Genomic DNA, 12,706 nt, shown 5'->3' with positions numbered 1-12,706 from the left:
TGGTGCTTCTTCCCAAATAATCCCTATTGCTCATGTCTAGTTTGGAACAGCAGAGCATCAATAACAAGAGCAGGTGTAAGACTCTGCCAGCAATCTGCATATCTTTTCCCCACTTCTGGTGTAAGAAGGCTTTTCAATAAATTCCTTGGGTACCAGAGTTACTAATTAATAGCCATTATCATTATAAACAGGGAGGATAATATTTCATTTTAACTATCTTAGTTTTAAGGATTCTACAACCCATTCTCACACCAACACACACACACACAGACATAATCTCTGAGAGTTCACTGAGCCTAACTCTCCCTTTCTATCCCTAATAAAATTATTGTGCTTTAGACAGCCCCATCTATACAAAGAGAAGGAATTAAATGCCACTCTTATTTTCCTGTTTAAAAACATATCCATGAGAGCAGTAACTCTCTGTAAATACTGCCCTCTTAAGGACATTATTCTCCTTTCACGTTCTTGGTGCTGCCACTCCCAAATTTAATCTCTAACATTTTTGCCTTTCCAAATATCCGAATTTGAGGAAAATTCATGATCCATTTCTCTCTTCCAAAAGCTCTAAGGATGCTTTAGCAGTCTCTCTCTGTGGTAAATGGTAGTTCAATGAAGTACCCTACCCAGGAGATGGTATTTCCCTCTCTGCTCCCTTTGCCCCCACTTCCAACCTCACATATGTTGGCCAAGAGGCAGCATAGGACAGTCCAAAGAGGAATAACGAGGGAATGCCTCTGTGCAATGCCTGCTGCTCAAGCTGCCAGATTCCTAAGAATTTCTAGGTTGCTGTGGGCCAGCATGCAAGGAAGAACTGAAGGTTCTGTTATTGAACACCCCTTTCCCTCTGGAGCAGAATTTAGCTGCCAACCATACTTGGAGGTTTCGCTGGTGAGAAATAGAGTTCTGGAAAAGGAAACTCCGAGTTGTAGAAAAATTTGGCGTGAATGTAAAGAGGAGCAGCAGCCAGACTATAAACCAGTTCCTGTAACGCTCTGTACATGGAGGGGGATGTGCACACACACACAGACACACAACCTTGCAATTCCAGCACTGCCTTGGGGAAGTCTGTATTTCCATGAAACAAATCCATAATTTTTTAAATAAAAATCACAGCATTTAATGGTTAAAATAACACAACAGAATGAACAAATGTTTTATTGGCATGTTCATTGTTGTAAACAGCATCTGGCATGAAAAAGTTTACCAAAATCTTTTGATTGTTATAAATTAGGTGGCTTTTCCAAAAACTATGGAGAATTGTTCTCTATTGATCTTTATGGACCAAAGCAAAAAATTGCTGTTCCTAGGCTTTGCAATGAAATCATGTTGACTGCATCAGTCTCTGCACCACAGCCTGAACTACCGAGTTCATACATTGAGGTGTTAAGAGGTTGCCCCAATATTTGACTACATATAGCTATGGAATCAACTCTGGGAAAAAATAAACTGACTTTCAGCAGGTGGAGAAGATGCAAACTTGTCTTAAAAACAAAATGTACAAAAAGTAGCAGAACAGAACAAAACTTCATTAACAAGGGGAAGCACAACCCTAAAGTACCCAGCATCCTCAAACATAAAATGAATACAAATTTAAATAGGGAACTATACTTCCAAATGTACACAATGAATGTTGATATGTGTAAAGAATAGCATGGTAAATAGCTGAACTGCAGTTCGGTAAATGGATAGGGCAGATTTTATTTACACATTGAACGCAATACACTAGAGCTGCTCATTGGTAATCTATTAAAAACCACTTTACCTTACAACAGCACTTCTGCAAACAAACAACGCCCGCCAGCAGCTTCCTGCAGACACCTCTCAGACCCCCAGTTTTATGGAAGAATATTCTAAAACCTGACACTTGCAGCACTCCCACGCCCGGCCCTTCCCTGCTGCTTTCCTAGAACCAATGTGTTAACATTTACTCCAGACTCTCTGATGAGGTAATGCATGTATCAGTGAAACAAACAGAGAAAAGGATTCTTTCATGGCCTTTGCACAGCTTTTATTATTAAGCTATGAGTATCCTGTTGGAGGCTAGTTTCACTAGCTACTATGTGCACACTGTCCTCAACAATTTCCACTCGTTTCCCTCCCCGCCCACTTTTGAGTTCTAATCTTTTATTTGCACATCCCTTTTAGCTTTACAGTACATTTGACTATAGTGCACAACATGATTCCAAGTCCCACAGTGCCCAGCGGGGCCCTGCCTGCGGCCGGCACCGCCCGGCTGTGCTGGTGTCAGCGCTTTACACCTAATGAATGTCCTGCCGTAATGGCACTACACAGTAGTAGTGAACCTTTTGATTGGAAACAAAAAAAATTCCCCAGGGAAAATGCTATAGCAAGTATCAGTCTTGAGTCAAATCTTTATTTGGTGCTCCATCCAGATAAATTTTTAGGGCTTTTTCTTTACGGGGAGAGTAGGTTACCCGGTGTCCGGTTTTCTGGAGTCTGCTGCTTTCTTTTTTCATCAGTTCATTTCTTTGCTCATCTGTTAATTCCATTAATTCTTCAGTTTTATCCCTAAAATGTAAACATATGTTCAAATTCAGATTAATACAGTAACCACAAGTAGACTTCTGCTTTTTTTTTTGGCTTGGAGCAACTTAATAAAAACTACAACTAAGCATAATACTTTTCAGGGATTGTTTTGTTCTGCAGGAACAGGCAATGTGCCTAAACCTGCTTTTCCAGCAGAAACAGTCAGTGTTCTGCCTGACTACAAACCAGGGCAAGAAACAAGCCCATACTCCTCCATCTCTGTTACTCTTATTCTTTATAGACAACCACAGCTCTGCTCTGCTTTTGGTCTCAGTGCCAACAGGTGGAAGCAGTGTGTCAGCCAGTCCTTACCAGGTGTTCTCCCAAGTCATTTTCATCAGGACCAGCAGATTATTAACCAGCTGTTAATAATTATTAACCAGCTGATTATTTCCCCACCTCACATGCAATTATGCAAAATGCCACAGCAATGTGTCCATGAGGTTGCCCCACCCACCAAGTTTAGGAGAAATGATAATATTTAAGATGTCAGTCCTCAACTTCTGCCCCAGGCTACTGCCACCAGCTGATCAACGTTTTTCACATTAACAAAAATTTTAGCATAACAGGCTTTTTAAACAGAATCCATACTAATTTCTCAAAGAAATAAACTCAAGACAATAAAATCCTTGCTTTCCAAAACCTACAGCAAGACTCTCACTAACTCCACATGGGATGTGGTTCTATTTTAAGAAATTAAATCCAGATACACACTCAAGCATAGCAACTAGCTTTAATTTCAGTGGTTCGGGACACAGGATTGAGTAAAAAGATTCAGTGCTTGTTTTCTTAACCTTAATTAATATTCAGACTTTTAGGAAGCTGAGAAGCTCCTCAGCTTTTAGGAACAAATATTTCAGCTGAATGTTTCAAACCTTTTCTTTAAGGTAACAAAGAGTATTTTATGTTCCTGTCCATTACATCACCCCACAAATGTTAACCACGGGGTTTTTTTTGCGTTGTTTGTTATACTGTAATGAAATACATACCTATAAAATATTACTGCACCATCATCACAAATGTACAGGGGCCAGACGTTCAATGTGGATACTTTCGGATTCCAGTCCAAGTCTTGATGAATCTCTAGTATGGAAATGTCACAGGGAAAGGTTCCCCTACCCTGAAAAGAGCAATTACTTAGTGAATACAATAAAACTCATAATCGCACATCTGTGCCATTAGAAGGTAAAAAACCATAAAATCTTACTTACCTTTGCAAATTCGATGTTTTCTAAGGGTATTCCACTTATTTCACTTAGCTGTGAAGAGAAATGGTGGATTTAATACTATTCCAAAGCAACATTACACAGTCTCTACATAAAGTGAATAGTTGCCAAATCCAGAAGTCAAATTATCTGCAAGTCCTCCAATGTACAAAATTAAACTGACAAGTACACATTCTTAACATTTCTGAAGCGACCAGTGTGTGTCACAAGTGACACCTGCTGTGACAGCATTTTATCACACTCCTCTTAATACTGAAGGGGAGACAAAAAAAGTTCACAGAAACAATTAATTAATAACATTCAAGTTCCAAGATACGAAGAGACCAAGCGCCTCATGTTAAACCTCTGTGACATGAATGTGTTATCCAGTCAACTTGGGAGCAGGCACAGCTGGAAAATATGCACGACTAAGACCCACCTCCACACACCTGCACTTCCTACCAGAACTTTAAAAAATAAAATTGCTCCCTGCACATCAATTCTTAAGGCAAGAAAACAAAGGCAGCCAACTCTTTTCAGATATAAGTGAGGAGGAATTCTTGACTGCATGCAAGAACCTGTAGTCATGACTTCATTTCTACCTAAGGAATGCAAGAAAGCAGCCCATAGCTTAACCTGTGTACAACACAAACCCAGCCTGTGAACTAACACCCCTAATTTATGAATTCTCAGGGTCACTGACAGCAGCCTTTTTTCTGACCTCAGGATCCAAGGTGGCCTCCTAACAACTGGGTATTGCCACGTACAAATAAACATTTCTCTAAATGTGGAACCCTGTGATACAATGGATTAACAAAACAGTCTCAACAGGAATCCCTCCTGCTCCAGATTTCTGCTGGGATGACACAGGTCTGCTGTGACAGGTCTGCTTACCTGTTAGAGCACCCTGGCCTTAAGTAAAACCAAACCATACCACAGCCATACTTCTTCCCAACCAAAACATAGTTCAGCCTATTTGATACAGCAACAGCTGTCAAATTCAAATATGAGGAGGCTGAAAGGTTTGGTATTTTGGAATAACAAAACATTAGCTTGAAAAAACACCAAGAGACAATAGCTTAGCTTTTCTTTCATGTGTGTTTTTTGAGGATAAGGGACAAAGGTACTACTAAGCTGCTTAAACTTTAAGATGTGACTTTTTTTGCATGTATTCACTTCAGTATTTTCAGACCAGACCATTATGAGAAACTAAGAAGTAAAGTTGATAATTCATGTCATTTGGTAATGGGATGGGATAGGTTAACAGTTCCTGGGGAAAAATAATCACCATGCAAGAAGATTTTTGGAGCTATGACATCCTTGTGCTTCCCACCAGAGAACATCAATAAGGGTCTTGGTCATCACAAGAAACTTGGATCACGTTACACATTTTACCTTCTCTTTTAATTCTTCGACACTGTTGCTTTCTAGTACTACTTCCTGGAAAGAATCTAATTTCATCTCTGATGGCCTCCATCGTCTTGATAAAACAGCAAGTTGTGACATGGATTTCATCTTTTCTACTCCTAGCAAAGAAAGAGGAATTTTTTGTATTAACATTGCAAAATATCCTATTTTAAATTAGGGCTTGTCTGTAGCTTAAAGGTACTCTAATATGGAAGACTGCCCTCGAGACACATGCACAAATTAACTAAGCCAGTGTGCTGCAAGCACTTCACTTGTAAAAAGGGGGAAGAGGAAAGGACTATGATTTAGTTGAAGTTTTCTGTTATCAGCTCCTATAAACGAATTTTTCATGGGCAGAATCTCCTTGAAGCCATAGGGCACAGTTTTCCATAACACCCAACTCAGATCTATCCACCCTAAGCAGAGGCTGACTCCAGATCTGGCATCTGCACGAGACTTTCCTCAGCTGTCTGGTATTTATTCACGTGCTTCACCTTCTTTACCAAAATAAGCTTTTCCCTTTTTACTTCTAGATTTCCCTCACCAACTCCACACTTGTTATTGAAATCTTCTTTCCACCCACCACCTTCAAGAGTTTTAGTATGAGCTGCCTCCAGCCTTTTTATACCTTGTTCCAGGTTTCAGAGCGGTCTCTGGCTGATGGAGCAATATTGTTTATATTACAATTAGGTAAGCAGAAGTGATATCTAAGGGATGATTTATTTTTTACTTTTAATTAGTCTATAATTTTATCATCTAGCATGCAGAACATGTGGCTTAGACATTTATGTCTAACATTACATGCTTGTTTTGCATTAAACTCTTGCAGAACACTTGGAAGCCCTGTAATCTACAATCTGTCTGTGAGTTAGGTGGGCTGCAGTGTCTAAAGCTGTATCTCCAAGACCTACTCCCTACAGAAACAGTTCAGCAGTTATCTAAATCTAATAAAAATTTTAAACTGTAAAGTTTGAACTACAGTGGGAGCTCATACACATGCCCATGGGAATCTGAAGGCTTCCTGAATCTCTCAGGTTCATTTCAAATTTTGATACTTTCATTGTCACAATTTTGTTAAAACTGAAAATACCAGAATTGAACACAGCTGCCAAAATACTTGACTAATAGCTAAGTGAGACTTCTTAAACCAGGTATGCTTGGGAAGAAAATTCCTGAGTGAATGGAATTCACATTCCTCATCTTTAAGTTAACTTCAGTATCTGATAATCTAGAGGCCAAAGAGCCTGGCCTACTTTTCTTACCCTTAAATTACACTTTTGAATTCAGAATCAAAATTTTAAGTGTATATGCAAAGGAATGCTTATGAAATGGCATAATTTAAATGATATTTAAGCAGAATTTCAGAAGCATTCTGCTCTCTAATATTTGATTCTAAAATTGCTTTGATGAACAGAAGTTTCTGTTCCAAATTCTTTCATGACAAAAGTATTCTCAATCCTGTCTGAAAACTACTAAATGACTGAACTGCTGTGCCGACTTAAATTATACAAATGCATTATGTATCTGCACGCACGTATTTCAGCTACCTAGTCATCACCAATACTAATTTAAACATAAATCATTACCATCAAGTATTTCTAAGAAGACTTCCCAGTTGCTGGAAATATTGATATCTTCTTCATAGATATGATAATCCAGAAACACAGTGCCTGGATTCTTCCAGGTTTTCTTTCGTAGGCGAAACCTACAAATACATCACAAAAAACCCAAGTGAGTTTCTATCTGCTCATGAACACTTAGCACTGGTAGAGGTCAAAACTGAGTATTTTCTGACAAAACTGAAATACTACAACTCATTGATTCAAGGCTTGGGGAAGTTTAACAGGAACAAGTTTTATGTTCAGAAACAGTCCTGACAGCAGGATGTCACTGCTGGCTTAGTGCTGAATCATTCATAAACACATGGGAAATAAGTCTGTATTCCACTTGTTCAGTGCAGGAAATATGTAGGGATTTAAAGGAAGAAAACTGTTTCCTAAGTAGGGATTACCCAGTTATGGTAAAGGGCAGACAGCCCAGATAAGTGCTGTACACACACACGATGATGCTGCACAAGAAGTTTGCTGCAGTGATCTATGCTGGGCTTGCATGTAGAGAGCAGATGGCTCTTTTAAGAACTGATTTACTTAATGTTCCCCTTTCTGAAGGAAATCATCATTACAGAGATCTAAAGCTGCAGACATGTTGCACACAGGCAATTCTACACAAATATTATCCCCTATAGAATTCATTCTGTGTGAGATGAAAGCCAAGAATTGCTGAATTAGTGTTTGCATTCACAAACTGATTCGAAGACCACAGCAATTTATTTGTGCTTCTTTCATTACTTTCTTTCTCCACAAGAGGAAAGAAATCTCCAAACACATTTTAAAATGCTATTTCCTCAGGTTTACCTGTCAATTGTCAAGTCTAGGCCACATTGTTCTTGAAGCTGAGGAAGCAGCTCCTCTTTGGACTGTCGGACAGTCATTCCTTTAGCAAAAACTGCATCTAGAAGAAACTTGCATGGCTGTGAACATAAATAAAAAGAGATAAAAGACAGAATTCTTTTGAACAGAAAACTGTACCTCTGTTTATGCTTTGTGACCAGTCCCATCCACCTGGCAAAAAGATCAGTAGGTTTCTCATTAACAAGGCAGGCAACGAATTCATTAAATTGGGGTGTAACTAATTAGTGTAGCAGCAGCCCTTTGGCAGGGCACTCCAACCCTCTGACTGCCCGTGCAGAAATACTGCCTTTGCTGTGCTAACTGCTACCATTACACTCACATTCCACACAATGGCAAAGGAGCTTTCAAATTAAATATGCCACATCATCATAAAAATGCCACTTTCTTGGCTTTCATGGATCAGACACAGCTCCATCCATGGCAGTAGCTTCTATATTTATCTTATTCCCTGCTTTAGCAGTTCAGCTTAGTCTCTTATCCATTATTAATATATATTCTGCAGTTTTGTCCAAAAAATAAAGTGCATACAAAGTCAAGTTATAAAGACTGCAATCTATCCAGTCTGCAGTCTATATAACCACTTCTGTATTTTTCATGTCCCAGAAGATGTAACAAGCTTATGAGCTGCTTTACTGCGAGAGAGGCACTTTGTTTCAGGCTTGCCTTACGCAGAGAGGACCATTACCCAGATAAACTCCCTGACTAGACTATCTGCAGAACATGAATGGGATGAATTAGATCAGTTCAGCATCACTGAAAACCACAGCCACAAGCAAACACAGTTTCTTCTTTGGAGAGAATGCTAAGTGACTGTCATGTGTTTAAGGGAAAGAAAGAAAGAAACAATTTATTTGTCCTCCATTTACACTACAGAAATAAAGACACTTGAGAGATAGTGTAAATCACATTCCAACTGCTCACTTGGAACAGAAATAATCTCAAACTTCCTTTCTAAATCCTTTCTAAATCCCTTGCAGAGAAATGTGAAAAAAAGAAGGAGTTTCATTTTTTCCCAAGATTTCAAAGCAAAACCTTGGCCAAGGCATATATTAGTATTTTCATGAGTCAGCCTTGAAACATTCAATGCCTTACCTCAGGCTCATTTACCAAGAGTTGATAGACTTTAACTCTGTATTCACCCTTCTTAAGGGCTCTTCCAAGTCTAATAGTTATCTAGAATGCAAAAGGAATATCCGTTAGAACAGGTATCAAAATCAGAATTGCATTTTGTAACATGCTACCAAGACCAAAATAATTATTTCACCTGTTGTAAATTAACTTTATCTATATTGTACCAATATACTTTCAATGATTCAAAAAATAACTTCTAAATAACCTTATTGTCATCAGAAAATGACGAAAGGGTCTCATTCAGCCGAACACTCTCAAACTCTTGATTGCTGGCATAGACTCTAAAGACTTTGAAGTGAGAAGATGGAACTCCAACAAAAGGCTCCAAGTGTTGCTTGAAGGCAGACAGTGTAATTCTTTTATCAACATGCACCATCAGCCCTAAGCAAAAAGAAAGATAAAAATGGTATGAAACACCTTGCTACCAGAAAAAAGCACTCTCACGTACAATTTCCACATATTCAGAGTTAGCAATTGCAGCAAAACAGTACTGAAAAGCCTGAATTATGGTTAATGGCTACATTCACATTTTATCTAATGATGTTATCATAACCTTTAAAAGCTTTATTTTAAATGCTGTATTTTAGGTGTTTATGGGCAGATATTTCTGGGGGACACAGCAGTTCCAAACTGCCCTGGTTTGCATTCAGTGAGTAGCACAGCAAAGCAGTGCCTTGTCTGTTCAGAAAGAAAAACAAACAGAATTCCATGGAGCAACTGCTAAATCCTCCTACAGCTTTCTCTGCCTCAAGGGACAGGGAATTGCTTGGGTGCTGGGAATGGCTGGGCACAGGCCACTCAACCCCTTCTATTTTCCTTCCTGGCTTTCAGCATTAAAAAGGTAAATTCTGTGTTCTGGAAGGCCACGGGGTATCACAAGACAATCTCAAATTCAGATTAAGGGACTTTTTCATGGAATTATGTTGTAATTAAGGAAAAAATGTAGTAACATTAAATTCTGGAACATAAAGGGAATAGTTTATCTTTAGAAATTGTGTTTCTTAATACATGCAATTTGTATTACACTACAAACCATGTTATGATTATGTAATGTCATGACACTCTAGAATGAACTATTTAGAATATTGAAGCGAACAAATAAATCATTTGAATTATATTAAAAATAAATAAAAGTTTTTCCCTCAGGATAATCGTTTCTGCAGTGTACTATGATAACATCAAAATTACTGCAAACAAGTAGCTCCTGAATCCAACTAGACCAACCAAAACAGGGAAAAGTGAAAGCAGTTCAGAATTAGCCCCAAAGAATCACCATTCCAAGCTAAAGGAGTAATTTTATCAAAGCTTTAGTAGATGCAAATCAATTTCTCAGTGAGAAATTCTTTTTCATCTATTATTATTACAATCAGATTTCTGGATTGACATGAAAGCCTTTACCTTTGAAAATATTTATCTTACATCCTGTATTATTTTATTATTATTCTATTAGTTAAAAGCAGATGCAGGTACAGAGCATTGTTGAAATTATTTATTTTTATGACAATTATATACCACATAGGCTCTTATAATGAACTTGTTTGGACACTTTCATGCCAGCCATATGCCTCACTGTACCCACTCTATTTCAGTTAGTGAATTAAATTGTCAATATCAAGTATATTTTAATTTTCTTTACAGTCAAATGACTAAGGCTTTTCAGGTTTGTTAGTCTAAATGGTAACGGAAATATGCTGTTTTAACCACATTAAATAAGTGCATTCTGAAACAGGTGAATCATCAGCAGCAGATGCAACTATGATCCTTTCACTAGAAGACAACTCAGCTTGCTCTCCAGGGAACACTATCAACACACACAAGTGAATGTTCATTTTCTTAGAAACAAAAGAGCAAGACACTTTTCAAATATGTAATCACTTACTACAAGATCAAAATAAGGCTAGATTTTTGCTGAACATCACATCCTGTCTGCACTTTCATTAGCTTTAATTTGACATTATAGTCAAGTTTTTCAATACTGCCATTAGACTTTTTTAACACAGCATATGAATTAAGTAGTAAAACCCACAGAATTATTTCAAGGCACTTAAAAAAGAATACATACATTTTTGCCCTTCTCCTGAACCCTCCTCTGCAGTGTAGGGTTCTGATTTAAAGTACATATATTGTGCTTCTCCTCTGCTCTTGCCACTTTCATCATATTCACTGTCTGTTCCAGAATCCTCTTCTGCTGTGTCCCAGGTTTCCTTCTTGCCCTGATTGGCTTTTGATCGCCTGCTACTCGTGATGCTGTGAGAATCCAGTCCATTAGCCAGGGGGAGGGGGGCATTGTCCACGTTGCACAAAGTGTCACTGCTGTGGCTGGAGCTGAGGATGTCACTGTCCACTGAACTCGTACTCCTGTCGTTATTGACATCCGAGTCCGAACGCTCCTCAGACTGCAGATTCTCTGGATCAGAAATCTGAATTTGGTTGTCAAGTTCTCTGTTTTCTGCTGATGCTGAAGAGTCTATTTCATTTAAAGGTGACTCAATGTTTTCAAAATCACTGGCTTCTGTGCTTTTGCTGCTGTCTCCATTATCTCCCTCCTGCTGCTGCTGTTGCTGCAGGGACAAGCTTTTAAGTTTTTCAGTGCTTTCTTCCAAAATTGCTTCTACAGATTTCATATTACCTACAGGTCCTTTTACTCTTTCACAAGGTTCATCCAAGTTGCCTGCACCCCCACCAGACTTCTGATAAAGCGCCCGTCTGAGCTGAGATCCAGGAGCTTGCTCTGGCAATGAAACGTACAGTCTGATCGTGTTTGCATGGCGATCCAGAAGTTTCCATAGCTGAGAGTCTGTGTATGTCACATGACGGTCCAAAGACTCTGAGCTTTCAATGAACACCTGACCAGAAAAGAAGGGTTGCATCATGTAGTGTTATTTTAAATAAATGCAACAACAGCAAACACAGGGTTGAGCACACATTAGAAATAATGCCATAAAGAAACATCACCTTTTATCAAAATGTTAAAATACATGCTTAGAAAACGACAGACTGAGGAGTCTGTAGCATAATAATGATTTCACTTCTCCTTGTTTTCATAACCATGTTAAGACTGGAGTGAACTGTAAGCAAGGTGCAAGTGCAAGTTCACTGTAAGCAAACAGACCAGCTACAGGAAACACATTCAGAAGTGGATTCATAAATCACTCCATGTGCACCCTTCACCTGTGCATAGCACCGTTATGGTAGCAGTGAGCCCCACCACTGCAGCAGACTGTCTTTACCTTCTAGTACAGTGTCATAAAGAAGTTTTAAATGTACACATGTTCAAGCAATAGTGCAAATTAAATGTCTCTCTTCTCTTTGTCAAAGGGCTCCATGTTGTAGCGACACCGATTGCGAAAGGTCTCTGAGTAACAACTCAGTGCCACTGTTCTGCTCAGCTGTGAGCCATCAAAGCCTTCCTTAATCTTTCTTCATCAAGATTTAACATTGAGCTTCAACATCAGAGACAGAGGATGTGCAAAATGTGCTAAAAGATGGGCTATCTCTACTGCAGTAAAAAAGGGCAATGCATGCATTTAAAATTTTAAAGCTATGTGAGTGCCAAGTTACTCTTCTTCTGAATGCATTATACAATTATTATTGGGAATATTTATTAGAAGTATATTTAAAAAAATAATGTAAATTGTCCAGGGGGAATCTTCATAGTGAAAACTACTGAATTTAAGATAGAAACCCACCAAAAATTTGCTTTTAGTTTTGATATTTGTTTTGTACAGTTGTGGAGGTGGTTTTAGCAAGCACATCCAGCAGGCTTGATAGCAATGCATCAATCTTTGCTCCCTAAGAATGCATGAGTATTAGCAGTCTTCTTCGTAAGGCTGTTAGGCTCAGCATCATCTGAACCTGAGCAACAGCCAGATGTCCGATTCTTAATCCACTCTCTCTTATGTACACTTGGTTTCATACATAGCCTGGAGTATTCATGAGCAC

General features: G+C 38.6%; 1 protein-coding gene across 4 annotated transcripts in view; it reads right to left on the bottom strand.

Moving 5' to 3' along the window:
* Window positions 1–1,126: 1,126 nt before the first annotated feature.
* The window catches only part of USP47 (ubiquitin specific peptidase 47), a 53,102-nt gene continuing 41,522 nt past the window's right edge, over window positions 1,127–12,706 (bottom strand). For all 4 annotated transcript variants that reach the window (XM_068194654.1, XM_068194652.1, XM_068194653.1 and 1 more), the window contains 9 exons: window positions 10,827–11,610; window positions 8,970–9,145; window positions 8,726–8,806; window positions 7,577–7,692; window positions 6,749–6,867; window positions 5,151–5,281; window positions 3,762–3,809; window positions 3,540–3,670; window positions 1,127–2,532 (listed from right to left, as the gene is read on the bottom strand). In XM_068194654.1, the coding sequence (XP_068050755.1) occupies window positions 2,358–2,532; window positions 3,540–3,670; window positions 3,762–3,809; window positions 5,151–5,281; window positions 6,749–6,867; window positions 7,577–7,692; window positions 8,726–8,806; window positions 8,970–9,145; window positions 10,827–11,610 (1,761 nt within the window). In that variant the 3' untranslated portion in view covers window positions 1,127–2,357. The remainder of the gene's footprint in view (window positions 2,533–3,539; window positions 3,671–3,761; window positions 3,810–5,150; window positions 5,282–6,748; window positions 6,868–7,576; window positions 7,693–8,725; window positions 8,807–8,969; window positions 9,146–10,826; window positions 11,611–12,706) is intronic.

The sequence above is a fragment of the Anomalospiza imberbis genome, chromosome 6, assembly GCF_031753505.1.
Source record: "Anomalospiza imberbis isolate Cuckoo-Finch-1a 21T00152 chromosome 6, ASM3175350v1, whole genome shotgun sequence".
Classification (NCBI taxonomy): Eukaryota; Metazoa; Chordata; class Aves; order Passeriformes; family Viduidae; genus Anomalospiza; species Anomalospiza imberbis.
This window is presented reverse-complemented; position numbering and strand designations above follow the sequence as displayed.